Source organism: Panthera tigris, chromosome A2 (assembly GCF_018350195.1).
Source record: "Panthera tigris isolate Pti1 chromosome A2, P.tigris_Pti1_mat1.1, whole genome shotgun sequence".
Taxonomy (NCBI): domain Eukaryota; kingdom Metazoa; phylum Chordata; class Mammalia; order Carnivora; family Felidae; genus Panthera; species Panthera tigris.
In genome coordinates this window covers 119,298,669-119,326,370 of record NC_056661.1, presented here as the reverse complement: position 1 = coordinate 119,326,370, position 27,702 = coordinate 119,298,669, and the positions used below count along the sequence as shown (strand labels likewise).

Genomic DNA, 27,702 nt, shown 5'->3' with positions numbered 1-27,702 from the left:
ATACTTGGCACACCTCAAATCATTCCACAATAAACCTTTTGCTTCCACGAGAGGCCACAATAAAACAGCACAGTGTATGTGGTGTCTTAGCCTCTAACCAAAGCCCCATACAAAATAGATAACTTAAGTGGCACTCTTTGTCTATGAATAGCAAAGCACTTCATTAGTAAACGAATACATCGTAAGTATAGAAACTGAGACCCTGGGAGGTTGAGGGTCTGTAAAAACGTAGGAACCTGAAGACTGCCATGATAACTGATCATCCTTTAAAGATAATAGGTGAATAATGACATATTTCTTCAAGTGATGTGTTAGCAATTATGTTATTTAGATGTTATGGTTGGAAAATGAACGCCAATTAATATTCTCCATAAAGAAGAAAAACCAGCCTCTTGTTTGGATCAGAAACACGTAATGATGGTGCTTATAAGGGCAAATTCAAAGTCTAATGGCCACAGAGGCACTAGAAATTCATGGGACAGCATTCCAGCAGGAAAAAGAGTTCTCAACAGGGATTTCAGAATAATAGGGTTTGGCCTCCCAAACCGCTACACCAACCTACTGTAAAACAAGACGGTTGAATTAGTTCTCTAGTTCTCTCCAGCAAAACGGTTGTTTAGCCTTTGAATGTTTCTGCTTTGCCTTCTGTTGAGAAAGCTAGACCTAATATTAGACCTAAGAGTCTAATGAAGGACTTGATCTTGATTTTTTTATTCATTAATTACTTTGGTATTGGCCTCAGTATTGGTATTTGGTATTCTCAAATACGCTTATATTTCAGGTCTCATATTCCCTGAGGGAGACAGTTCTTACACCTCCTGGGCTTCCAAGTCTTAGGGCAGATTCCAAAGCGATATCTACAGTTGCATTTTAGTGCAAAACTTCGTGTCCATGGATGTGTCCATATTGTTGACAGAGTCTGCAGCGCCTTCATCAGATCCCAGAGGAAGCCTCTGGATTAAGAAAGGTTGACAATCACTGCCCTAGAGAAAGCAGCGTGAACCGTGTGCTGTCCACATGCATAATCATCGTAGAGTCTTCATACAGACTGATAGAGGAAATGCTAGACTATATTTTTAAATTTTTTTTTAATTTTTTTTCAACGTTTATTTATTTTTGGGACAGAGAGAGACAGAGCATGAACGGGGGAGGGACAGAGAGAGAGGGAGACACAGAATCGGAAACAGGCTCCAGGCTCCGAGCCATCAGCCCAGAGCCTGACGCGGGGCTTGAACTCACGGACCGTGAGATCGTGACCTGGCTGAAGTCGGACGCTTAACCGACTGCGCCACCCAGGCGCCCCTAGACTATATTTTTAAACAAAAATCTTTTTCAATGGAACATAAGTAGAATCACCTTGAATTCATTTTGGAAGAGAACCACCAGATAGCAAATGTTCCAGAACGCACGAAAGAAATAAAATGTTGCCTGCAGCTCTAGTAGGGAAATAAAAACCAGGCCTTCCGGAGGCAGTTTCTTACTCTGAATTACCTTGCTTTATGAATCGAGGCAAGTCACCAATTTTTTTTTTTTCTCCCCTGTGCGGGTGATAAAAATTGTTCTAGGTCTTTACATAAAAGTACTTTGCTAAAGCAAAGTATGAATAATCAGTATCAATTCTCCTGCTGAAATCATCCCTTCATTTTTTTGAAGCGAGTTTGGGTTCGCTATGACTCTAAAGCAGTTGGCCGTTTAGAGAGGGACTGGAAGAGGCTAGGTGCAGCTGAATTAATCTGTTCTTTAACCCATAAGGTTGTCTGGGGATGAAAGAGAACCCCTATAGAGACATTCAATACCATAATAACAGCCTTTAAACAGGTACCCCAAGAAGTCCCTAATAGCTACATTTGCAGTTTGGGGCTTTGGGGATACCACTTTGTTAATATGATAAACCCAGAATGCTTTTTGGTGCAGGCAGTAGTCTGTGCCAAAAAAATAATTATCAAAATGGGCCCTACAGTAGAGCCCCTCCCCACTTTTTTTTTTTTTTTTTTTTTTTTTTTTTGGTAGATTAGGGCTGAGGCCAGGTTTGTTTCACTCGAAAACAAAGGACTTTCAATTTGTAAGGCAACAGTTCCCATCTGGCCTAGTCTCTTGCCAAGTCCCAAACCTGGGCTCATGTGTCTAAAATTTCAGCAGCGACTTAGACCATGTGTCTTTGCACTAAAAAAGAAAAGCAATTATTTCCGTGGGTGACCAGATGATTTCCATATCATCTACTGCACACAAACAATCCACTGAGCACCACGGCAGTAGTTGAATTAATTCAGAGCTGATCTAAGCCACGCTGTCGGAGAAAAGAACGTGGGTTCCTTTCGCTTCAGAATTGTCTACAGTGAAAGACCCCAGAGCAGTGGGTTAGGTCAAGGGAAGACTTGCTTGGGTCATCATCCTACCACTTGCTGATTCTGACTTTTGGGAAGACGCCTCCTGTTTCTCCCTACATAACATGTCAGATAGGGCAGTTTCGAATATTTCCCTCAAATCTTATACCTGCGTTGACCTCTTGGGTACAAATTCGTTGTGAGACAAGGAAATTGAAGTCTGGGAGCTTGATTTTGTTTTCTTAGGTCTGATTTTTCCAATCTGAAACTCTGCAGCCCAACTAGAAGGTTCTATGCTGGAAAACAACTCAAAAGTGGCAGCGGGCCATCCGAGACCTTGGATATTCCGTTTGGCTGGAGTTTGTTTGCTTAGCACCTTCCATTTCTGTTTACTTAAAATTTGGCTCACTGGACCAGCCTCAAGAGAGACACCTTTTTCTTTTGACAAAGGTCCAGCAAGACAAGACGGAAAGGGTCATTCAAAGGTAGCAGAATCTGCATATCCCCTCCAGCATCACAAGGCGAGATGTGGAGTGCTCTGCGTCACAGAAAACATGGCATGGCTGTGGTTTCTGTCCTTCGGAAGCTAAGCAGTGGTTGGAAAACACTGATAATTTAGTTTTTTCAGAGACTGTCCCTTCCTTGGGCGCTGCGTTAACAACCAGAAATATCGGTGCCTGTTGATTGGCCCAAACAGAACTCTTTTTTCCTGGTTTTCAGGGGCTAGAATGCTAGTATCTTTTTTTCTTTTGCCAGGTTTGGTTGTACATGGTGCAGATTCATGGAGTAGGGTCTCGTAAAGGGGAAATTTACCTAATGTCTTTTGTAAAAGCAGTAATATACAGGCGTATGCCAAGTCATGAACATATCTGACGACAAAGGAAAACCAGCATCTTCACTTTTCCAGGATCTCTGCTATTCTCTCCCCCCTTCTCTCTCTCTCTCTCTCTCTCTCTCTCTCTGTTTTCAAGCTCCAGGACCACAGTCAGTAGGCCCAAGTAATTCTGCAAGGGCTCATCTTTGTTAAAACTGATTTAAACATTTGTTGGCAGTGTTATGTGCCAGCTGGCTGCTCATGGCTCCTTCATCTAAGGCAGTGGTTCTCAATCCCTGGGTGATTTTGCCCCCACAGGGGATATTTGACAACGTATGGAGACTTTTTGGTTGTCACAACTTGGGGGTGAGGTAGAGGATGCTACTCATATTGAGTGGGTAGAGCTCAAGGGTACTGCTAAATACCTGCGAGGAACAGAATACAACAAAGAATTATCAAGTCGCAAATTGAATAGTGCCAAGACTGAGGAATCATGCCCGTTTTCATGGTCCTCTTGCAAACCTCAGAACTGGTAGCAAATTCCAGGGATTCCCACACCTCCGTCATTGCAGAACCACTGGCTGGAACATTTGCCAGGCCCGCATGCACCAGAATTTTTATTTACTCAACATGTTTGTACAAATTAACTCCTTATTTAATAATTTAGCCTCATCCTTACTAAGAGTATCTGTGAAATTGAAGGTTTGATGTCCTAATTACATTTTTTCAATACACCTAAAAACAAACCCATGATTACTATGAATGTTAAAAGTGCTTGCCCATCTTCTACCTAGAAGCTTCTCACATACCACTGTGGCTGTTGGATTCTAGAACTACAGACTTTCAAGCTGGTGTAACTTGTGAGGTGTTGAGTCCAGCCATCCCACTGTGGCTTGACTCCCTTCAATCACATCCTTGCCAAGTGGTCAGGCTGCCAGTTCTTGGACACTCCAGAGGTGGGAAACTCGCTCATTGATTCAACAAGCAGATATTGAGAGCAGACACTCAGGAGCTCACCATGTTAGCTTGCCACTATACTAGAAATAGGGGGTAGAGAGCAGGGGGAGAGGGCAATAAGGTAAGACACAAGCCCCCCACCTCATGCACATGCAACTCTAAGCCACTGGGAAGAATTATTACTTTATTTCCCCCGCATCTGATGTGTATGTTTCCTATTTTCTTTCTCATGTCTATCACAAAAAAGGATGAGAAATTTAGGGGAAAAGGTGAACATACGTATGCAGTCCACATATAACCCAAACTTTCTTTATACATTTTCAATGTATACATTGGATGCTCCGAGGTCATTTCCGTTTAATGGCTTGAACACACAAAAGCTTTGGGGATTTGGCAGCCTTATTGTTGGTTTCTAAGGATGCAGAGAGGACCAGGTGGGGGAAGGTGAAAGTTACCTATGAACTATTAAGGTACAGAGTCTCCCCATCTGAGGCAATCTTTTCCCCCTTCCCTCCACTCTTCTGCCATTTTTTATGCTCCTAGAAGCACTGGGCTATAATCCAAAACTCTCACTGCTATCCCGGCACTGCTTGTCACATAATCTAGTAGGCCGCTCTCTTTCTGCTGGTGGAGAGGGCATTCCTTTTTGTGTGGAAACAGATACCCTGAACGCATCATCTGTACAGCATGAAGTCTGCTGGAGAAGCCCTGGGCACTAGAGTTCCCTCCCCTTCTCTCCCAGAAATGGCCTTGTTAGAAACCGTCCCCAGTTGAGCCACTCATGAAAAGCAAAAATCCTGTAAGATTCAAAACATGTCAAGTTTGAAAATGAGATGGGAACATGGCTTTTCCCATAGAGCAAAATAATAACCATAAATATTGCTTTCCTCCATTAAACAAAAAAACATAGATAATCTAGTGTAAGTCAAAGCAACCCCCTCACTGGTGAATATAGAGAACTGCCTTATAGTTGAAGATTTATTATGTGCTAAGCACTGGGAAAACTGCTTGGTAGACATTAGTTCACTTATTACTCCCAATGACTCCATGAGGTTATTCTTCCCATTTCATGGATGAGGACACTGAGGGCCAGAGAGGTTAAGCACAGCTACTTGCTGAACAAGAGTGCGAACCTCCGTCTGACCAAAGCCTGTGCTCTTAGCTCTGTAACTTAGTTGGGCAGGTTATCTCTCCTCAGAGCTTGATTTAAAACCGAATGGTTATTGGGGTGCCCGCGTGGCTCAGTCGGTTAAATGTCTGACTCTTGATTTTAGCTCAGGTCATGATCTCACGGTTTGTGAGTTCAAGCCCTGCATCAGGTTCTGCGCTGACAGTGCAGAGCCTGCTTAGGATTCTTTCTTTCTCTCTCTCTCTCTCTCTCTCTCTCTCTCTCTCTCTCTCTCTCCCCCTCTCTGCCCCTCCCCTGCTTGTGCTCTATGTCTCTAAAAAAGAAATAAATAAACTTTTAAAAAAAAATTTTAGGGGCACCTGGGTGGCTCAGTCGGTTAAGCATCCGACTTCAGCTCAGGTCACGATCTCGCGGTTCGTGAGTTCGAGCCCTGCATCGGGCTCTGGGCTGATGGCTCGGAGCTTGGAGCCTGCTTCCGATTCTGTGTCTCCCTCTCTCTCTGCCCCTCCCCCGTTCATGCTCTGTCTCTCTCTGTCCCAAAAATAAATAAATGTTAAAAAAAAAAATTTAAAAAAAATTTTAAAAACCATCATTAAAGAAACCCCAACTAAACGGTTACTTTGTTTTGTCCAGTGTCCCAGAATTAATAAAGCTTGAGGAGGAAGCCTGCAGTCGCTCTGTGAGCTAATGTGCGGTATTACTGCTTAGGTCAACAAGCGCCTGCTGGGGCAGGAAATGCCAACTGTACACAGGGCCTTTGAGTCCTGAGGAAAGAGACAGTGGCCTGCACCTGAAGCTGCATGTTTGTCTGGGTGAGTTCTTCTGCTTTCTTTTCCAGTGACATCACCCAGACCTTCCTCTTCTGTCTGCAGCGGGTGGCAGCGGCCCGGTTCCGTTCCAGAAATTTCCTCCGCCTCTCGTCGGGATCCTCATCCACCACCCTTCGCCGGCGCCCCCCTGTGGGCTGGGGCGGCTGTATTGTCTGGGTCGGCTGCATCTGTTGTGTCGCTGGTGAAACCTGTTGGGCATGAGAGGGAGGGGCGATGGGGAAAGAGAAGGAACACGCTGGGTGAGAGAAGAAACCCAAGCTGGTGTTGAAATGCAAAGCACAGCGTCGACTGCTTTAGCGAGCATATTGAACTTGTTTTCTAAGAACGAAGTAAACAGTGAAATCACGCTCGTGAAAAGAAAAAGCACTGCGGAACTATCTGCTGTGATATTTTGGCAAGACGTAGAAACGACTTGGGAGAGAGAGTTAAATAGATTTTTCCCTGACAGGCATTTGGCTGAATCATGTCAGGGGAAACATTTTTTTTCCCCTCTCCTTCAGATGTTAAACATGTCTTAGTTAAGGTGTGTTTTAAAAGAGTAAAATGCCAACGCAGGGCTACAGGTGACAACAGAGAGGTCATGGTTATTGTCACCATATTGATGAGTCTTCTATCACCTGCAGAAAACTCCTTCCGGGCAAGTTGTGAGCTCCCTTCTTTCTCCTGGTGTTAAAACCGTGTTCCTAGAACACTGCTGGGACGTCACCACCGCTGCGACTCCCTATCAAAAGAACCCTGTGAGTCCCAGAAAGCAGATGAAATCCTATTTTCACTATTTCAGAGCTCTCAATGCCAAGGCCTCGCTGGACTGGCAAACTCCAGATGGGTCCACCTGTTCCTTGGAGCTCTGCCTCAGACAGGCTTTTCCAGGTGACTGGAAGCAGGGCTTGTGCAGTGGATGCCCAGAGCAGTGCTGAGCCCCAGCTGTCTGTGCAAGAGGGACAGAAGGCTAAGAATCACCATATATTCACATTTTAAGAAAACCCTGGAAGTAGCAAAGCACTTCATTAAAAACTTTGACTATACTTATAGATTCCTCCTAAGATCTGCATGGGGCTCAGCAGTATCTAAAGTTTTGGAGACCTACTGCCCATACAGCTTCATTTTCCTTCATGAGGTAGACACACAGCACTGAGTGAAATTTCCACGACGGAGTCTTTATGTGTCTGGACACCTAATGCTTTCCCTAATGCAATCCACTCCTTCCCCCCTTTCTTCGTTCTCCATAAAGGGTGTTCCTCCCCGCCCCCCCACTCCCCACCGCCCTTCTCATTCTCAGTCACTCAGGCTCACGGCTGTAATATCTATAAAGTTGTTTTACAAGAGACATTTAACCTACGGAAATAACATGCAAAAAAAGTTTTCAAAAGGAAGCACAGCAATGTTTTCTACCACATTCCAATTCTGCGATTGGAACCAATCTGAATGACTGTAATTGCGCTAATAATGGCTACCAGTTGACATCAGCTGACTGAAAGTGATATATTTTCATCTTAAACCTCTATCAAATCTTATATGACGTACTGTAAAAGAATCGGGCTCATGGTTGACGTTGGACTGCGTCTCAGTAATTTTGTCTAACCCATAGACATTTTCTACAAGTGCTTATCGGCGATCCCTTTCCTCCCAATCACAGAGAAATAACAACAAAAATTAACTGTCTAGGGTCTTACTCACCAGAGTGGCCGGTGAAGATGTAATCCTCGTTATTGGCAAAGGTTTAGCCTTGTCATTTCAGATGCTGACTGCTAAGCTAAGCTAACCACCTCAAAGCAAAGCGTTAGGAAGGAACTCACTAACTTGGCTGTTTTGGCCTGCACCATTTCTTTTTTTTAATGAATTCCCGATGTCTAATTGTCAGCCCTGGACAAGATTCTCAAGTAGGCCAAACTGGGTTTGAATCTCCACTGCCGAGACCTCTCATTTGGTCTTGTATTCTCCTACCCCAACTTCAACCAACCTTTATCTCTGACACTCTTCCTGTGCCTTTACCCAAAAGGGTGAGCCATGTGGTGGTTTTAGGCTCAGTCCAAGTTCAAGGTTTAAAGTGTAGTTTGGACAAGAGAAATTCCTGGTGACTGAGGTGTGACACCAGGACTCTGAAATCACATCTTTATATGCAAGAGAATCCTAAGGAGCCAAGAGAAATTGCAAATGCAACCCTGAGCCCAGAATTTACGTCCCATCTAGTTATTGTTGCTTATTTTCTTTTGAAATAGAATTCTGTTGGCGTAGATTCTCTGAAACTTTTCATAAAAAATGATGTATTGTTATTTCATAAAGACAAATCTATCCCAAGTCATATTAGAATCTCAGAGTCAGAAGGACCTTACTATGCTTCTGTTCCTAATGCTCTAATAATCATACAATTGAGCAATATGACAAGATCTCAGTAAATCAGCCAAGTTAACACAATTTAAGAGTGGCATTTTGAGTAATGTCTAAATGATCTTGTTCAAATTTTAACAACACCAACCTGTACCCTTTCTGTTTAGCATGGGATTAAAAAGCAACTGTTTGTGCAGCTAATTATAATAGCAATTAACTAATTGCATATACAATTGGCCACTTACTGACTTGAAAGGGAGGGCAATTGGCTAATTGGTAATTAGCTAATGAATGGCTTTTATATTCAACTTGTTAAATATTGTCTGTTAAATATTAACTGTTAAACTTGTCTCTGAAGTAACTTGCCGACAAAGGCAACCAAAATTTAATGCTATAAAATATAAGTACACATTTATGTGAATTTATTTGCCTGTCTTTGAACCTGTAGTTTTCCTTCTCCCTTCTAATGTCTCCATGCCGTACTACTGCATTTGACTAAAAAGGTGGTTTGGACAGCATTTTATTGCTAAACCACCTGTAAACGTCTATCATATTACTTCCGTTTGGAGTTAATCATGGCTAGTATGTATTGAAAACTGTGCCGAGGGCTTTACAGACATTCTCTTAATACTCCTAGGGGTCTACGAGTTTCGTCTATTATTACCCCATTTTGCAGATGGGACAACGGAGCTTAGGGAGTTTGGCTGACTGACCAGAGTCACCCAGCATATAAGGTGGGGAATGAATGACAGATTTCTCACTCCAAGGCCAGCACTCTTACTTGCTATATAGAATTCCTCTAACTACGTTTGCAAATGTAAGCTTACCTAATGAATAAGCTCATCTATTGAATGGATCAGAGAGTTGCTTGTGAATGACCCATTTTGCAGATGGCTGTCCAAGTTTGGTGTGTGTAAGAGGAGGGGGTTCAAGAGCTCAAAAACTGCCTAGTGTGAGGTCCAGAGGCAGACGATGGAAGAGACGGTGAATAAGTGTTATATTTGGCGAACCCAAGTTCCCAACACCACTCTGACCCAGCTGGTTAGAACCCGGCAGTGTGGAATGGGTGGAGGGGACTGACAAAGGTCATCCTGCTTGAAGATCCAAAGTGTCTAAGGCTAGCCATTCTCCTAGACATGCCCTTTGTCCACTTACCAAAACTTACCCGGGTACACGGACCCGCCTCTCTTCTTGGGCTGGGTGACATAATGTCTGCCTGGTCCCCCAACCCTCTTTCAGTTGAGTCTAAAAGCTGGCTTTCTTTCGAGCCACTTCTGGTGACTCTCCACCCCTGGGATTTGGCCTTTCTCTAGAACCAATCATCTACTGAGCTTGGCTCTCTGACTACTCCCTCCAACGCATTTCACATTAGGTGGGATGAGTCACCTCTCTTCATCATTTACACAGCACCTTATGCCCTAACATCCATTACCGAGCTTCTTTGTCTGGAATTGTTACTCTTTAGATTTTTAACACTTGGTGCTATTCGGAAGACTGTCCGTGGTATTTAACTTCCATTTGACACGTGACAAAATCGAGTGCCTATGTTCTAAAGCACTGCAGCCAAAACCATGGCTGGAATTAACTTATTTTTCTCATTCTCTATTCAAATCTTTCTTTACACGCTGAAATTCTTCCTAATCGTCCCATCAGTATCGCCTTTTTTAGAGTTAACTTCATGACGTGAGGTTCACATTTGCCCCCGGGGACCAGGCCTGATATTTACCATATTATTTCTAGAAACTATGGTCTGGGAAGGTCTTGCAGGTTATCATTACCTCCCAGGAAACGAACAGAGCTCCCCAGAGTGTCACACAGAGCACCCAAGCTCGTCACACAAGGTTGCTGCCAATGAGCCCCCGCGTTAGAGCTTGCACGGATAACAAGGGGGAAAGAGATCATGAAAAGGGTCTACCTGTGCTTGGTTGCCGGAGTGCAGGGGTGGGTGTGGCGAGGTCTGGTGATGTGCAGGGTGTGCGTGAAGGTGGGAGTGATGATGTGGGTGGTTCTGCTGGTGATGGGGTTGAGGGTGAGGATGGTGGGCTGGGTGCTGGTGCTGGTGCGGGTAGGGGTGATGGGCTGGCAGCGTCTGGTGCTGATGTGGGTGCGAGTGCATGTGATGGTGTGGCGTCTGGTCCTGCCGGGAGCCCATCATTTCCATCATGTGTCCCATGGTGTTCATATTCCCATTTGACATGGCAGCGGGGTGGTGAGTCAACGCGGCCTTCAACCTCTGAAACAGAACAAAACAAGAGGGGACAACTGAGGTCAGTCATGGACACAATAGGAATTTTGAAACGATGACTCATATTTTCAATTCCATGATACGTCATGGTACTACTGTTAACAATTTTTTATTGGTTGGCAGTATGGCTTATGTGAATTTCAAATTTTCATATATATTGTAGTAGGTAGGAGGGCCAATGTCAGGTGTACACGTTAATTCAACTGTCACAGCAAATGAGCAGGACACCCTGTCAAGAGTTAGACAGTCTACCCAGAGGCATTTCCTACTGATTTCCCACTATCGATTATTCATCGTATCCTATCGGCAGCTGAATGGAAGAGTAAACCAAACAAAACCAATCAATACAATGCCACCGAACCAAGGGCTCATCTGACAGGGTGCTGTGTTTTGTAAGGGTCACAAGAATAAGAGATTTCTTCCTCTCAAAATATTTCTCAAATACAAAGAGGAAACGATTTCAAGTTTCAGAATACGGGAATGGTATGGAGCCCTTTTAGGGCTCCATGAAATTCACGATATATAACTTTTGATGGCAATATGTAGGTCTTCTCCATTTGTTACCATGATATTTCTCGTGGTCCCTCCCGATCACCTAATTTTTCTCACACAATAACTTTCTTCCGGTCTTTGGGAAAGAAGGGAGGAAAGTGGAAACATTTGGAGTATTGCATTCTATAGCTTCTTTGGTGGCCACATCAACAGTCGTACTTCTAACCCCAAAGCATCGTCCATTCACAAGCAAACAGTCATGTACACAAATAGCGTCTACCTGAATCTAAAAGCAGGGATCAGCAAAATGCTTCTATAAAGAATCGGACGGTAAATATTTTCACCACCACATGCCTTACAGTCTCGGTTGCAGCTACTCAATTTTGCCCTTTCAGTGCAAAAGCAGCAACAGATGGTATACAGAGGAGTGAGCGTGCTGTGTTCTAATACAACTTATTTAGGGCGAGGAAGTTGAATTCCGTGTAATTTTCACATGCTATTCAACTTTTGACTTTTCATCATTTCAAAATGTAAAAACCATTTTTTAGCTCATGTGCTGTGCAAAATTAGGCACTGGGCCAGATTGGGCCCATGGGCCATGGTTTGCTGGCCCTGATTTAAAGAATCGGTTAGTTGGTAATCAGCTTAGTCACAGTTTCTTCAAAATTGCCTTTTCTTGTACATAGGCAATTATCATCATATCCTGAGGGGCACAATGTGCTAAGCACTGTATAATATAGTTATTCCTTGTAAATGTATCTTCTGCAGGGATGATAGTCTGGTTGACAAGCTCACACTGGCTTCACGAAGTATTTGCTACAGGACTCAAGTTCTCCCCTGATTTGTGATTTTATCTGATTAATGATGGTGGTGCGCAGTCACCGTGAAAAGGAAGAGTTAGATTTAAATGAGGGTCAAAGCAACCATGTTCCAGCCCTGTTTAATATTAGCATTTCTCAACTGGTTAGAGTCAGTTGTTGATAAATGCCAACTGAATTCATCAAAATCTTTAGGTAAACAAACGCAAAGAGCCCCCCACTTGTAAAAGAAAAATAAAAGGGAGGGGAGTATGTGACGGACTAGATCTTATTATTAGATAATCATTGAAAACATTTCCTGCATCCAGTCTCAGTAACCACTAAGCCTACCTGCTTCCTCTTTCCTGAGTACCAGCTACTGACCTCCATCATATTAATCCTGCAGAAGTTAAACTTCCTGGATCCCTGGGAAAGATTAGGCGCAGGGTATTGTGTGTATTATTACTAAACGGAAAAGCGAACTAATACTCCTCATCTCTAATTTTTGGAAATGATTTCATTATTTTTATAACAATGCTCATTATAAAACATTTAAGCAATGCCTGCAAGTACGATGAAGTCCGCAACCAATGACCCCAATGCATTCTTTGCATTTGGTGGGTGAATGGCATTCCAGACAACTCTCTATATGCATATGGGGAGACAGAGGAATAAGTAGAATAATTTCATCACAGTGTAACATTAGCATACGAAGTAAAAACTAAAATCGATTCCTGGACTTCAGATACATGTTTCTTTATCCCAAGAAATGTTTCTAAATGACATCTCCGAACTTAAGGGTGAAGAAAATTATGAAGAAGATTATATTGAAATCACAGTGTGTTGTTTTCTTTTGTACGTTTAGAAATTGACACGTTGGGCGGTCTTGATAGACCTTCTCAACTATTCTTTGAAGTTTCGTTATTACAACAACATACAGCTATGTAGTAAAAAAAAATCAACTACTATAAAAATATGAGGTGAAAAACTAAAAGACACCTGCCTACCCTTCCCCTCTAAGCTCCAGTCCCAAGTAACTTGCCTTTGTTCTCTTTAACAGTGTATCTTCGACACCTTTCTCTATCATGACAAATGGCTTAATAACAACGGCAGGCATTAATTGAGCACTCATTTCATGGCACTCCCCATTCTATGTTTTACAAGCATTAACTCACCTCATCCTCAGAACAGTCCTGCAAGGCTAAAAGAGAGGCCAAGCCACCTGCCCAAGCTCAAGCCACCACCACAGAGGTGTAGAGGTGTGCTTACCCCAGAGCCTGTTTTCTAAACCGAGAAAGAAGGTGCCGGAAGGCATACCATGCACACTTGCCAAAGACCTCGTTATAAACTGTGTTATGCCACCTCCTTATCAACAAAAGAAAGGCAGAAAGAAGAGACAGGCCTACAATCAAACGACAAGGCAAGGTGCCATTGCTGCATGGTCTCAGCACACAACTGCAGATCTGGGAGATACTCTTCCCGAAACTTGGCAGATGGAAGGGCGAATGGTAAGAATTTCTAGGAAGCTCCAGTGCAGCAAAGGATCATGGAATTAGCACGATCATCTCCCTTGCTACCTTAGTGAAAAAGGAATACTCGTCTTCTCCCTGCCCTGTGCCCCAGACACACAGATCTGAAAAAGTACATGGGTCCTTCTTTTCTGCCCCACTTCCTAGCGCTAAAGGTTATGACCCTTTTGTCTTTCTAATGTTCAGAGGATGATACGGGGTATGCACAGACACCGAGGAGTGTGGCCATGCCTTCCCATCAGCCCTTGCGCTTCCGACACAGGCCACAAAGGCCTTTGCATTTGATAGTCTTTTTGCCTGAAATGCTCTTTCCCTTTCTCAGCTCCTGGCTTCTCCTCGCAAAATTTTCGCAAAAGGAGGGTGCATTAACCCTCTCTGGATACATTTCCCCTGAAAAAGTAGGATGGAAAACCGAACAGCTGTTTCGTAGTGGTTCACTACGTTATCCCTTCAGTGCTACACACAGCTTTTCCACCTTTCATCAGGAGCAAATGGAGCCTGACAAATAAATACTATCCGCCAGATCTTCATCTCTCAAATAATTAGCTTGTCCTGTTAAGGGAAATTACTCGATGGCCTCAAGTCTATTCTTGCATGTTTCACGCCAAGACAACAATACCAGTGAGGCTTACAATATTCCATTTAACTAGTCTTTCCTCAACAAATATTTATGGAGCTTCTACTGTGCGCCAGGCACTGTCTTAGGCACATCATTATTTGCCCCCTACCTGAAGGAAACGGGAGACGCCAACAACAAAACTTTTTCAAAGCTCTGGAGAGAAACACACACACACAATTCAGCAAGGAAATGAAGACGTGAGAGCACCCCTTAGAGACCCACAGGCCTTGGGGTTGAGACCACCCTCCAAGCACCAGCCTGTGTCATGTTTGAAGGAAAGCAGTGCCGAGAAATAATTATTGGGGCACTTCTCGAAGTTTTAGAGCCTACTGCCTCCCTGCGTCCCGGTACCAACACGAATCACTACACTGTAAACCATTAAAATATACCAAATATAGATATTTGTACCCCACTCTTTTCGGGATGATAAATCACCATTAAATGAGTCCAAGCTGTATTTCCCAGAATGATTTTTCTTTTTGAAGCTGAACTGCGTCTTGTTTTAAATAACATTCCACCCGATGCCAAGAAAAGGCAAGGGAGAGAGAGGAAAATTGAGGAGCAAATAAACATATATTTTCCCCCTGTAAAAACCAGGGCTCTTACTGAGGTGTGACTGCAAGAAAGAAAAAAAAAATGATTCTGTTTACTCTGTATTATCATCCTCCACCACATCCATTTATTTGAGAGAGCAAATCGGTAGAGACAAGGAGAAGCCGGACACAGCTGGTTTCAGTCAATAAGGGTCATTTTCCTTCGGTCTGTGTATTTTACAAGATCCTTGCTCACTGTTCCCGTTGGGAGAGTGGTGGGCCTGCTGCCCGGGATCTGAGTCCTGGTAAGTAACGAGCCATCTACCTGGTCCAGTCCTGCGCTCGGCCACCAGGGCTCAGCCACGCCCCCTTTTCCAGGGCCAGCTTCGGGCGGTTGCACAGCGCGGCACCTTGTGAAGCCCAGGTAGGCGCGCACGTCATTACCGCCACATGGGTGCCTGCCTGTGGGCCTGCGTGAGCACACACGCACGTGACACACCCACCCACACCCACCGCAGGCAATTTATCTCCCATTAACAACTCTCTCTTGCCAATTAGAAACATTTGTGGAACCGTAAAAACATTTCTTCTCCATCTAAGGCGCAGCTGATTGCTTATGTTTTACAGACTCTGAAAGCCAAGCCGAATTAAACATTATTTGAAATTCAGCTGGGTGGGGGTGGGGGGAAGATTGGAGCATTCTTTGGAGAAAGGTTTTCATTAAAAACGGCTGTTGGGTTTTGTTCCAGAAAAGAATGTGATAACATCAAAATGTAGTGTTGCTGAGTTGACCACAAGTAAGAGGCTGTCTACATAAAAATAGGGCAAAATCCCTGTTCGTATTTCCTTTCCAATACAGGATAACTGCCATCAGTGGCCTCCCCCAAGGTATGGCTTGAAATGTATGTAATTTCTTCTTTTTTTCTCGTCCCCAAACATCACTGATCAGATGAGATGGGTCAACACAGGCTTCTGAAAGGTCCAAATGGTCACTGATGTGAGACTGGAAACCTTAGCCAGAGGTGTACTTGAAATATCAATGACTACTAACTTACTCTAAGTATCAAGGATTTCTGATTTTAGGTCTCTGAATTAGTAAAAAACAAACAAACAAAAACACCAAAAAATCAAAAAAACAAAACCTGCTATTTCTCCACTGAATTTTATGACTACATGTGGCCAGTTTGGATTCCAAAATGCTTCCCAAACTTGAGAAGGGATAGGGATGGGCAGAAAGAGACCTGTCACATAGTGCCGTGGGTCAGTAACATAAACTTTGAGCTTTATTTTGCCAAGATAGAAATAGTTTTGATGTCCAGATTCACATCTGGGCTTCAAGATGTCCATTGGAAATGACTGTATAACTCTAATCGCTTACTGGATCTTAAAATGCACATTTATTTCAGGATCTCCGTTAAGATAATAAGCTAAAATTATACCTGGCTTAATCGCTTGGAATAAAATATGCTTCTTTCAAAACTTTCACAATGTAACTCAGCTCTGATGGTTTCATAATTTAAGTATTTCTGCTTTCGGTGTGGTTTGGTGAGTACAATTCAAATAAGGCTCCCAGGTTGGAAGGAGAGAGTACCTGGGAAGGGCAAGATGCTATAAAGTCTAGCGGGAAAGAATATTCATACTCTTTGTCATGTTGTTATTAAAAAGCATTAACTCTGAAAATATTAGAGATCGTGTAATTAGTAAAAAACACAAAGAAAAAGTATTATAAATCATTACTCTAGTACACGGGAAAACGATGCAAGGGAATTTCACAAGAATGAGAAAAGCAGAACTCCACCAGTTTTAATAAAAGCAAGGAAAAGATTTGGTGTTTGATTTCAGTCTCCCATTTTCCACTTGTGGATACAACTTCTAAAATGAGGTAAAGCAGACCTAAGTGCTAGATCATACGTTAAACTGTGGTGGTTAAAAAGCCAAACAACCCCCTTAGCAATTTCCCTGCCAGCCTTTTTCCTATTAATACCCAAATCATATATTAATTACAGTTTTGCAAAAGCGAGCCTTCGAAAATTCTTGTTAAATGAAATTAATTAACGCACGCTTAGAGAATTATTTTATTTCCGATACCTACCACCTCCCTGCCATCTCTTGGACTCTGTGGCTGCCTTTTATAAGTTCAGCAGGATGGTGAGTGTTTTAAGGGGATGTACATTTTAGTGAATTTCAGAACAAACTGATGTTCTGACAGCAGGAGCCAGTCTTAAATTCTGCGATAAGACGGCTTTCGGTCCTTAGGTGAGTAAACCTCTTCGGCTCTGGTGCCTTACTCTGCCTAACACATGAGGGCAGAATCAGAGAGAAAGGATCTGAGTTCAAGTCAGCTAAGAGGTGGGAATCTACTGGAGAAGTGAGTTGTAGGCATGTCTACAATTAAAGAAAGAAAGTCATATAAACCATAAGCATATACAGAATAATTAGTGGAACAGGGTGGAGTCGTTTTCTGGGCGGTTAAACCAGTTTCTGATGAAAAATAAGAAAATGTGGTATTAAAAAACACTTTTTTCTTAGCATTAAAATATACGCTTTACTTTTGATTTTTAAAATGGATAATAAAGCACAATGGAATATTCATCACCCATTAAAAGGAATGAATGAAGGAGTGAAGAACATGCTACAGCATGGAGGGATCTCACAAACATTCTGTTTAATAAAAGAAGCCAGACACAAAAAGTCTTATCTTGTGTGATTCATCTGAAACAAAATATCTAGAATAGGTAAATTCGCAGAGAAAACAGATTAGTGGTTGCCCAGGCCTGAGGGGAGGGGAGAATGAAAAGCGACAGCTTAATAAGTGCAGAGTTTTCTTTGGGGGTCACGAGAATGTTCAGGAACTAGATAAGGGTGATGACTCCGTACAATATTTTGAATGTAGCAAATGCCACCGAAATGTACATTTTGCGGTCTCATGATTACATGATTGCATATGGTCTGTATGTCAATTAAAACTATTTTAAAAATAGGGGCACCTGGGTGGCTCAGTCGGTTAAGCATCCGACTTCGGCTCAGGTCACGATCTCGCGGTCCGTGAGTTCGAGCCCCGCGTCGGGCTCTGGGCTGATGGCTCAGAGCCTGGAGCCTGCTTCCGGTTCTGTGTCTCCCTCTCTCTCTGCCCCTCCCCCGTTCATGCTCTGTCTCTCTCTGTCTCAAAAATAAATAAACGTTAAAAAAAAAATTAAAAAAAAACTATTTTAAAAATAAAGCAAAATAAGAATCTGTCAACAGGGTGTCAACAGAAATTCTTGATTTCATCTGAGAATTACTAATATCAATTTGATGTCACCTGAAGTAAAACACTGCATTATGAGTAATAAAAGCCAAAAAGATATTTTGCCCTAGAACGGCTACCTTCACTGCCAGAATTTTAGTCCCTGTCTCAGGGACTTTGACTCCTCTGCAAGACGTTGGTACCCTCTTTTCCCTGGAACTCTGTCATCTTCTAGCTGGCTCAAAATTACAGAGAAGTTTGCCTCCAGGGTTGATGAGGGGGGTGGGGGAGAGGGGAAACTGGGTGATGGGCATTAAGGAAGGCACCGTTGGGATGAGCACTACGTGTTGTATGGAAACCAATTTGACAATAAATTGTATATACAAAAATTAAGTAATTAAAAATTTAAAAAAAGTATTAGAATTCTTATTTATGTTACTTTATCTCTCTACATGATGTGCCATAAGCTATGTGTGGCACATTAATAAAATGATTCAGATAAAAAAAAAAAACTACAGAGAAAACACAGAAGCCATCGAGGAGTCTAAAGAGAGACATTTAACAGGGATCGGGTAACCTCTTACGCTTGCTTAACAAAAACAGAAGCAAACAAAACAAAACAAAACACGCAAAACCCCAGGACTGTCCCAAGGCGGTGGAATCGGTGGAATAACGGAGGTCGCAGGAATTTCATGTGAATTTGTAAAGCACCATGATGCAAGGCACACATCGAACCAGCTGATGTGACTCTCGGCTGCGTCGATAAAACTGGATCAGGACCGAACGCAAGAGAGTGAGAATCCCATTCGTCCACCTCCGCACGGGCCGTGAGGTGTGCCATACAAGTCCATGTCCCCTGTATTCCCGCCCCCTCTCTCGGAGATCTCGGCATCACACCTACTAGGTGTTGCGTCTTCTCCAGGGGAATATCCCAGTTCTCAGCTGGCCGACATACGCGCCTCTCCCCCGCTCTGTAATAGCACTGTGATGAACATCCTATTTTGAGAAAGTGTTCGTTTTAACGTACATCTGATGATCTGATCAATCCAGTTGGGTTCAGCTTCTAGGCAGAGTATTGATAGTGCTGATGGCAGTGGTAGTCGTGTGTGAACGGGGGCTGGGTGTCTGTCAAGAGAGAGCTAAAAGGAGAGGGGGTGCGGACACCTGTCGAGTATCAGCTTTAGTTAAAGAGCCTTTTCTCGGGTCTCATTTTCGTATTCTATCGATACCCCCGTACCGAAGTGAGAGACTGCCTTATTATATCGTTCTAGGGGTCCCTGCCACTTTGGGGTCACCGAGCTCGTTAAGCACTACGGGATGACCTTGGGTACTGACTTGGCTCTAGCAGATATTACAGTCTCCTGGCTGGTTTCCCTGGCAATTTTAAAGGTGCTGAATCCACAGTGGGCTTAGAATAAATATTTGTTGATTGCCTGCCTGCCTGCCGCCTGCCAGTCTCCAGGAGTGGTGCCTAACCATGGAATGTCTTTGAAGCGCTGGCCTATAATTTTCTCTACAGAAAGAACACCTTCTGGTGGTGGTTGCAGGGAGAATAATGCCCTTTGTCTCACTAGCAAACACTCCTCACCCCCCAAAAACCCAGCACCTGCAAGCCTGGGTAATTTTAGGTGAGGGCTTATTTCCAGCTTTTATGGAAGAAGAAAGTTCTATTGGAAAAAAGTAATCCTTTGTTATTTTATTTTGGACGAGCTTTTAATCAGAAACATAGGCAGTAACATATGTTAGAAAAATATATATGAAACATAGAACTTTGCATTTGTAACTCGCTATGGAAAATCCATGCTAATGCAACATTAAGTTTGGGGTTTTAATTGCACAGGAGTCAGAGAATTCAGAGTTCAAGTTCCCACAGCAGGCTTCACTCCACATGTGCATCCCAGGACCCTTCCTGAATGGGGTGACCTAATTATTTGGCAAAACGTAGTGCAATGAAGAGTGCTAGAAAGGATTTCTCCTCACTGTGACACTTCCTATCATCGCAGCCAAGAGGGACAGTGGTCGACTTCAGCTACATAACTCGTACCCTTGATAACGTACGGCAGTCTTTGGTGACCATCATGGCGAACAATGTCACCGTGATGCCAGGGGTAGGACATCCAGGTCTTGACAATGTGCCTCTCAGGTAGAGCAGCCAAGTAACCACCATGTCACCGGGTTCCCCAGCAGATGGTGCCCCATGCCCTTTCAAGGACAGCTATGTGGAGTGGGCACTGTCCCCCTCATCCTTGCTCTATTGCCAGAGGATATTCCTTAGTAATGCAGATATTTGAACTCCCGAGTCTGAAAGTCTGACTACAAGGCCCCCAGGGGATTAGACCGGCCTTCTTGGACACATCTCTGCCTGGTCCTGAGGAGACTTGCCCAAGAGAGCTGTTCTACAGTGTCGTCCTCCAGCTTCATTGCAGTCGTTGGAAGATGGCAAGATGTGTGCTACTGTCTGTCGGAGACATAAGGTGTCTGGCCAAGGGGACCACAAACTTATCATAGTAAGAAGCAGTCTCTAGGTATTTCTCTCTCATTACGGGTAGCAGATTGTATGAAATATAAGGTGTCCTGTCCCTTGGTATCTATTCCCAAGTCTGTGTAGCATGTTCTATGTGTGTTCAATTCTGTCTTTCTCCTTGGTCAAGTGGTAATGGTACATTCTAGTCCTTCATGTCTCCGTTGCCTCTAGATCTGATCCCTGCCTGAGTTCCCTAAAGTGTGTTAACACTGACATGGGAAGAGGGGAAGAGGGAGAGGAGTCGGTGGTAGTGGAGGGGGTGGGGGGGGAGAGACAGAGAGAGGGAGAGAGAGATTGCAATAAACTCTGATTCCCAAAGTGCTGCTTAGCCTCCACTGGGGACTTTGCAAGTGTTAGTGGTCTAGAGCCATTGGACCAACAACTGAATCAGCCAGTTGTGACGGTTCTACTATGCCATCTGGTTCTTCTATACCAAGAAGAGTTCCAGGTCTGTCTCTGGATGATCTGGATTATAGGGTGCTCAACTCAGTGGCCCTTGGACAACACAACAGCGCATCTATAAACAGCCCCCAGGCTCTGAGCGCATCGAGAATCCTTGACGCCACTTACGAGCTTCCTGGTCTCACTGAGCGGAGAGGGGAGGACCAGGAGAAACCTGTAAGAGACTCAGAACGAAGATGCATCCTCGCCAACAAAAGCTCTCACAGCACAACCTTTGGTACTTTAGGTAAACCACACCAGAGAGAATAAAGTTGGGCTTTGGGAAGCCACAACAAAACATCGACTTTCCTCTCTAACCCCCATGTGTCTACATTTAAGGCATTTCCAAGAGGAGCCATTTATAACTCACGGAGAATGTAGCCACTTGTGTATGTATAGAAAGTTAAGCTTAGGGAGAGTTTGTGAATCTGGCCTGAGAAGATGATGCTGTGGAGAGAACACTTCCAACCCAAAAGCGAATAACAAACAACTTCCTTCTGAGCTGAGGTGCATCCAAATCATGTTGGTTCTCACACGCGTTTTTTAAATTCCCTTCGTAACCAGGTATGGACAAATATCAAGTATTCTGTGCTCTTCTCTAGGTTTAGAGTTTTCTCTGAAGTTTTTCTTTTTTTGTTTCAGGAGGTCTGATCAACAGGATCCGTGAACTATTGGGCATTTTTTTGAGAGTGGAATTATAGGCCCTTGCTAAGCTACCTTTTTATGGCTTGTTTCTATTGTCTCTGTGGTATACATTTCAACGAACCAGAGATCTATATCCACTATTTTACTGTCTAAACACAAGTAATGGGGGGCTTGGAGATGGGAGAATGTGGAACCATCTCTTTAAATCATATTGTCACAACTGAGTACCATTCTAAAAACGCCAAACAGAAAGTGTTCTCGTTGGTTTATTAATTGCAAATGACCTAAGAATTGATCCTAACAAGCTTAAAATATCATTTTCGTGATCTGTCTTCTTTCCAGCTCAAATAATTTCATTTCTGTCTCCAAATTTCTCTTCAGCAACTGCTCACCAGGAACTAACAATAATATAGTAGCTTGCCCTAAATCAGTACCTTCCTTCTAGAGACAGCGAAACACTTTGCAGATAGTAATCCTCTGCGGTAGGTAACAAAGATCACTCCCCATGTTCTGAAGATGTAGGAAATTCTTGTGAAGAAATGTTAAGTCATCTGCTTGGAAGCTAGTGCAGAGAAAGGATTTTGGTTTTATTTTTTTAAATATTTTTTTAATGCCTATTTATTTTTGAGAGAGAGAGACAGAGCGTGAGCAGGGAAGGGGCAGAGACAGAGAGAGAGGGAGACACAGGATCCAAAGCAGGCTCCAGGCTCTGAGCTGTCAGCACAGAGCCCGATGTGGGGCTCGAACTCATGAACTGTGAGATGATAGCCTGAGCCAAAGTTGGACGCTTAACCAACTGAGCCACCAGGGCATCCCTGTTTTGTTTTGTTTTTGAGATCATTTTATTTTCCTTTGTTTTCATTTTTGTAGATGTTAGAAGCTCTTCTTAATTCCAGTATAGTTAACATCTATTGATAGTTTCGAGTGTACAATACAGTGATTCAACAATTTATGCATCACTGGGTGCTCATCAGGACAAGGGCACTCCTTAATCCCCATCACCTATTTCAGACATCCCTCACCCACCTCCCCTCTGGTAAACCATCAGTTTGTTCTAAATACTTAAGAGTCTGTTTCTTGGCTTGTCTCCAGTCTCTCTCTCATTTTCTCTCTGCTCGTTTTGTTTCTCAAATTCCACATGAGTGAAATCATATGGTATTTGTCTTTCTCTGACTGACTTATTTCACTTAGCATTATACTGTAGCTCCATCCATGTCATTGCAAATGGCAATATTTCATTCTTTTTTATGGCTGAATAATATTCCATTGTGTATCTTCTCTATCCATTCATCGTTAGATGGATACTTGGTCTGCTTCCATAATTTGGCTGTTGTAAATAATGCTGCTATAACCATCGGGGTACATGTATCCCTTTGAATTGGTGTTTTTGTTTTTGTTTTTTTGTAAACAGAGAAGGGATTTGAACCTGATGTTCTTTGTGGCGCAACCTGACAGCTCATCTGGTTAGAAGAAATCTTATGGATAATAAAGAGCTTGGTGGAGGAAGGAAGGAAAGAAGCAAAAGCATAGAGGGAAGGGAAGCAGACCTAGAGAAGAGTAAAAAGAGAGAAAGGAAGTCAGCTCTAGTTGGAAGTGGAAAACACACTCCACCCAAGTGCTCTAATATTTGTATTTATTAATTTACAATGATAAGGCAGGATAATTCTAAAAGAGAAGTGGATACGAGATTAAGGCAAACTGTCCCAAACTCAAAACAAGCTCAATTCCCTTTTTTAGAGAATTGTCCATTCCACCCTCATTTCCAGATAAATTCATCACCAAAGGGTATTGTCAAGTGGTTTCTTCTTCTCGCACACGCTAGCAAGAGACAGTCTGGATTTAACGTGGCAGATAAGGAAGGAATCACATCTTGTAGGGTTGTTTTTTACGTGGAGAAAATCATAGATAGACACTTCCCCACTTCTGTAAGCTTTTCAAACCATACGTGGTTAACCAGAGGCTAACAAAATGGTTAACCAAATGTGTCAACCGCTAAGCCAAGTGGAAACAGTGATGGCAGTTCAAGCACTGGGAGTTGTTCTCCCATTTCCGGGACACATTCCACCCAACATCCAGCCTGACTTTCAGAATGGTGTCATGTTTGAGGAGCATGGTTGGGGCTGCTGTCTTCACATGCGTGAAGCCCAGCTGACCAGGGGAAGGGCCGTCTGCATTTATAGAGTGCTTCTTCAAAGCAGCTGTTGCAGCTCTGGGTAGGAATTGAGACATTCTCTCCAGTGTGTCCACATTAAGTGAGCTCACCACTTAGCTCTGGTCTGACTAACTGATGGGACCAAACCCATCAAGTGGGAATCTTTTTAAAGTAGGAGATCGATTGTTATTCTTGGTACCATTTCAGTGCCTGCTACTTTTTCCTCTTTTTTTTTTTCTTTTCTTCTGCTCCAAAGTATCCTTTGATTTCCTTCCAAAATCCATTCACTACGGGAAGTATATCATTATTAAGCTTCCTTGGTGGGACACCAAATACTGTATGCTTCGCCAAAGAGGACAACTGTCCGTAGTTAAACACTAAACTTCTTAGAGTTGGGTAAAATTTGCTATTTAGAGGAGGTCTATTTTTTTTAAGGCGCTGCATTAATTTGTATTATTTAGTAGTGCAAAATTCTTTCTCGAAGTAGGAGGAATATGTACTAAAATCCAATGTAAACAAAGAACGAAATAAATATTATCCTCTTGCGTGACCAACCCCAACTATTCCTCCTAAGGACAAAACAAGTCTTTAAATCAGAATCCAACAAGAGTAAATAATCTAACTGCTTTGGTTGTTTCTTTCAAAATCTTAAACTCAGTCTGGGTACACAACATTCCTCTACTTGGTGATTTTGTTTTGTTTTGCTTTTGAAGGTCTAAGAAATTTTTTAAATTATTTTTTAAATATAATTTACATCAAGCTAGCTAACATACAGTGTATACGGTGTACTTGTGGTTTCAGAAGTAGATTCATCGCTTATATACAACACCCAGTGCTCATCCCAGCAAGTGCCCTCCTCAATGTCCATCATCCACTTTCCCCCTTCCCCTGACCCCACCCCCTCATCAACCCTCAGTTTGTTGTCTGAGATGTATTTAAGAGTCTCTTATGGGTTTGCCTCCCTCTCTGTTTGAAACTATTTTTCCCTTTCCCTTCACCCATAGGGTTCTGTTCAGTTTCTCAAGTTCCACTTATGGGTGAAAACATATGATATCTGTCTTTCTCTGACCGACTTATTTCACTTAGCATAATACCCTCCAGTTCCATTTGCAACAGTGCTTGGTGATTTGGGATGGAAGAGTGGAGAGACATGGACAGAGGGAACGTGGATGGAAAAGGAGCGTGCCTTCATTCTTTTAAGTGTTTCTTCTTTCCTCCCAGATTAAAAATTTTTAACCAGTTTTGGTTTTTAATTTAGAGTGTATATCACAGGACAAAAATCAGGAACTCCAGGAGTATGTATTCATGATCCCTGCTGATTACACCCATACTTATTATTATTTTAATCTATCTTTTGAAATAACTGACTTCTCTTTGAATCCTAATTTTAGGCCTTGTTTCCTATGCAGAGATAGAAGCACTCTTTCCATTCTATTGCTCTTGGCTTGGTTTTGATCTCAGAATTCAGATCTTCATAATATCAGCTGCCAGTTAATTAAGTACATTATCAAAAGGACACCACAACAGAAAACCTTTCACCTAGTCCTAATAAGGTGTGGTGTTTCCAAAGCACAGACCATTTGAACTCAGTGAATGGATCTGTTGGTAAGATTGACCTATTTTAAAATCGACACAGCTCTCATGAAGTGTGGTGATGAGGCTGGATGATAGGGTTGTAGCATCAGCCTAGTTGATTTCCTTCTACATGACCATAACTACCCAGGAAAGGGGCAAACATCTCAGGTTAAGTAAATTGTGATCATTTCAGAACTTGATCGTTACAAATATCATGAATCAGGCATGATTTAGATTTCAATTTAATACTGTCCCGAGTTTCAAGTCTGGCTCAAAGAACACCTACAAAACATCAAACATGCAAACAAACTCAGTGCAGTACTTGTGTCTCCAGCAACAGATATAGGTGGATTCTGTTTATTTTGAGAAAAGAAGGTTGTCAGGACAACTGACTGAGACATTTCAAATGCAATTTAAAGTCATACTCTGTAGTACACTAGAAAAACAGTGAGCCTACCATTTTAGGGAGATTAACACGTCAGATGCACATCGGAGATTTCCACATCCCGTGTTGCCAAAATAGATGCCAATTTAGGAATATGGAAGACTTAAAGTAATTGAATCTTTCACTCTTATATGCTCTTGGGGAGCATGGGTGATGTGAACAGCCTGAGCTCTGATGCGCTAAGGCTGGTCATTAAATGTTCCATGACATTTTTTTTTTTTTTTAAACCAGAAGAGGTTTAACCTGGCTCTCCTTCAGCTAGGGTGATGGCAGCCTCCCTCCCAAAGATTCCTTCTACCCTTCCAACTGGCAAACACTTGCTTCATTTCCTCCTGTAGACTAAAGATCATGCAGAATGGCTGGCTGAGCCTTGCAGCTCCTCATTCTGCCCTCCACTGGTGTTTGGGGGGCGGGGGGAACCGCTTATTCTTTCAACACACATTTAATGAGCATTTACTCTGTGCACAATAAGAAATACGAAGACAAAAATGATATTGTTCATTTCCATAAAAAGCTTGAAATCTAGTAGATTCCATTGCCTGGGAGGTACCATGACATTACAGATTAAATGGGTCATTTCCTTTTTTTTGTTTGTTTGTTTATTTTCAGGGGGAGGGGAGAGGGAGAGGGAGAGAGTCCCAACTCAGGGCTCAGTCCCATGACCGTGAGATCATGACCTGAGCTGAAATCAAGAGTCAGACGCTTAACCGACTGAATCACTCAGGTGCCCCTAAATGGGCTATTTCTAGCGAGATTTTTAGATCAGGGTTAAAGTACTATCACCTAAATTAAATAGATATGGTTTGTGTGCTCTGGGGCTAACATTTTTTAAATTGTAGCATATCAAACATATGTAGTGAACCCTGGCCTAAACTGGGACTTTTAGTCATGGATGAACCCAGTGGTTCTCAACCAAGGGTGATTTTGCCCCTGCCCCTGGCAACATGTGGCAATATCTGGAGACATTTTTGATCGTCACAACTTGGGGGTGGGGTAGCACCTGGAAATGTTGCTAAACATTCTGTAATGCACAGGAAAGTCCTTCACAACAAAGAACAATCTAGACCAAACTGTCACTAATGCCAAGGTTGAGAAACCCTGCCTTAACCTGACTGCCAGGTTAACCAAACCACGACTAAATGGCACTTATCAACCAATTATTTATTTTATTACTTTGAAGGGTACACCACAGGACCACTGTGATGTGGGTATTAAAATAGGCTTGCATCAAAATCCAGGTAATAACAAAACATCTTCTGTGTGACATTTCCTCTCTGTCCTTCATGAAATTCACCACCTCACTCTGGTTCATGAATGGCAGTGATAATAACAACACAGAGGATTTAGTTTTCCTAACCATAGGCTCTAAAGACTGGAAGAGTTTTAGAGCCCACCTGGACTGAAACACACATTAAAATTTATTTATTGATTAAGATATACGTCACAGATCAAAAAGCTGAGGGTCAGAGAGATTAGAGGCCATGGTGATCGCATGACAGGTTCAAGGTTGGAGGCAAATTAGAGCCCAGGCCTCCTGACCTCCAGTCCCGGTCTCCTCTGCTCCCCTGGAGACTAATCTGGGGCTCAGCTGCATCTTGAACATTAAATAAGAAACAGAAATGACATCTGAAAATGTGAACTAGCCCATGTGCTGTGTATTTTTCATGGCATTGGATCAATGTGTCCTGAAGCTGGGCTACTTCTTGTAGGAGCCACAGTGACAGCATCAGCCATTGTGCCATGAAGGAACCAGGAGGTGGCATCTGTTAAACCCACAGACATGTGCATCTCCTCCGCTGGAGACGAGCACTCTCCTGGTAGAATCTGCCAGGGCAGATCCTAAGAACTTTTAGGGAGTATTATCGAGAGCACAAACATACTCTCCTTCACCAGTGGTGGCTGGGGTACTTCTCTCCGGTTTCTTCCTCTGACTTCCTAAAATGATTACTGGATTGTATTTTTACCTTTCAAGTAATTCCAACCCCCTGTGAAGATCTTTAAAGAGAAGTACGCAAAGCTTCAGGCTTGATATTCTCCTCTTAGTAATTTATTAGTTTTGTGTGTGGATGTGGCCTGTACAATGGGAGAAGAGGTATA

The 27,702-nt window shown here is 42.9% G+C and overlaps 1 protein-coding gene across 11 annotated transcripts in view; it reads right to left on the bottom strand.

Annotated features, from left to right (window-relative positions):
- The window catches only part of CREB5 (cAMP responsive element binding protein 5), a 480,741-nt gene that overhangs the window by 5,620 nt on the left and 447,419 nt on the right, over positions 1-27,702 (bottom strand). For all 11 annotated transcript variants that reach the window (XM_042968884.1, XM_042968866.1, XM_042968875.1 and 8 more), the window contains 2 exons: positions 10,298-10,615; positions 6,015-6,242 (listed from right to left, as the gene is read on the bottom strand). In XM_042968884.1, coding sequence (XP_042824818.1) covers positions 6,015-6,242; positions 10,298-10,615 — 546 coding nt within the window. The remainder of the gene's footprint in view (positions 1-6,014; positions 6,243-10,297; positions 10,616-27,702) is intronic.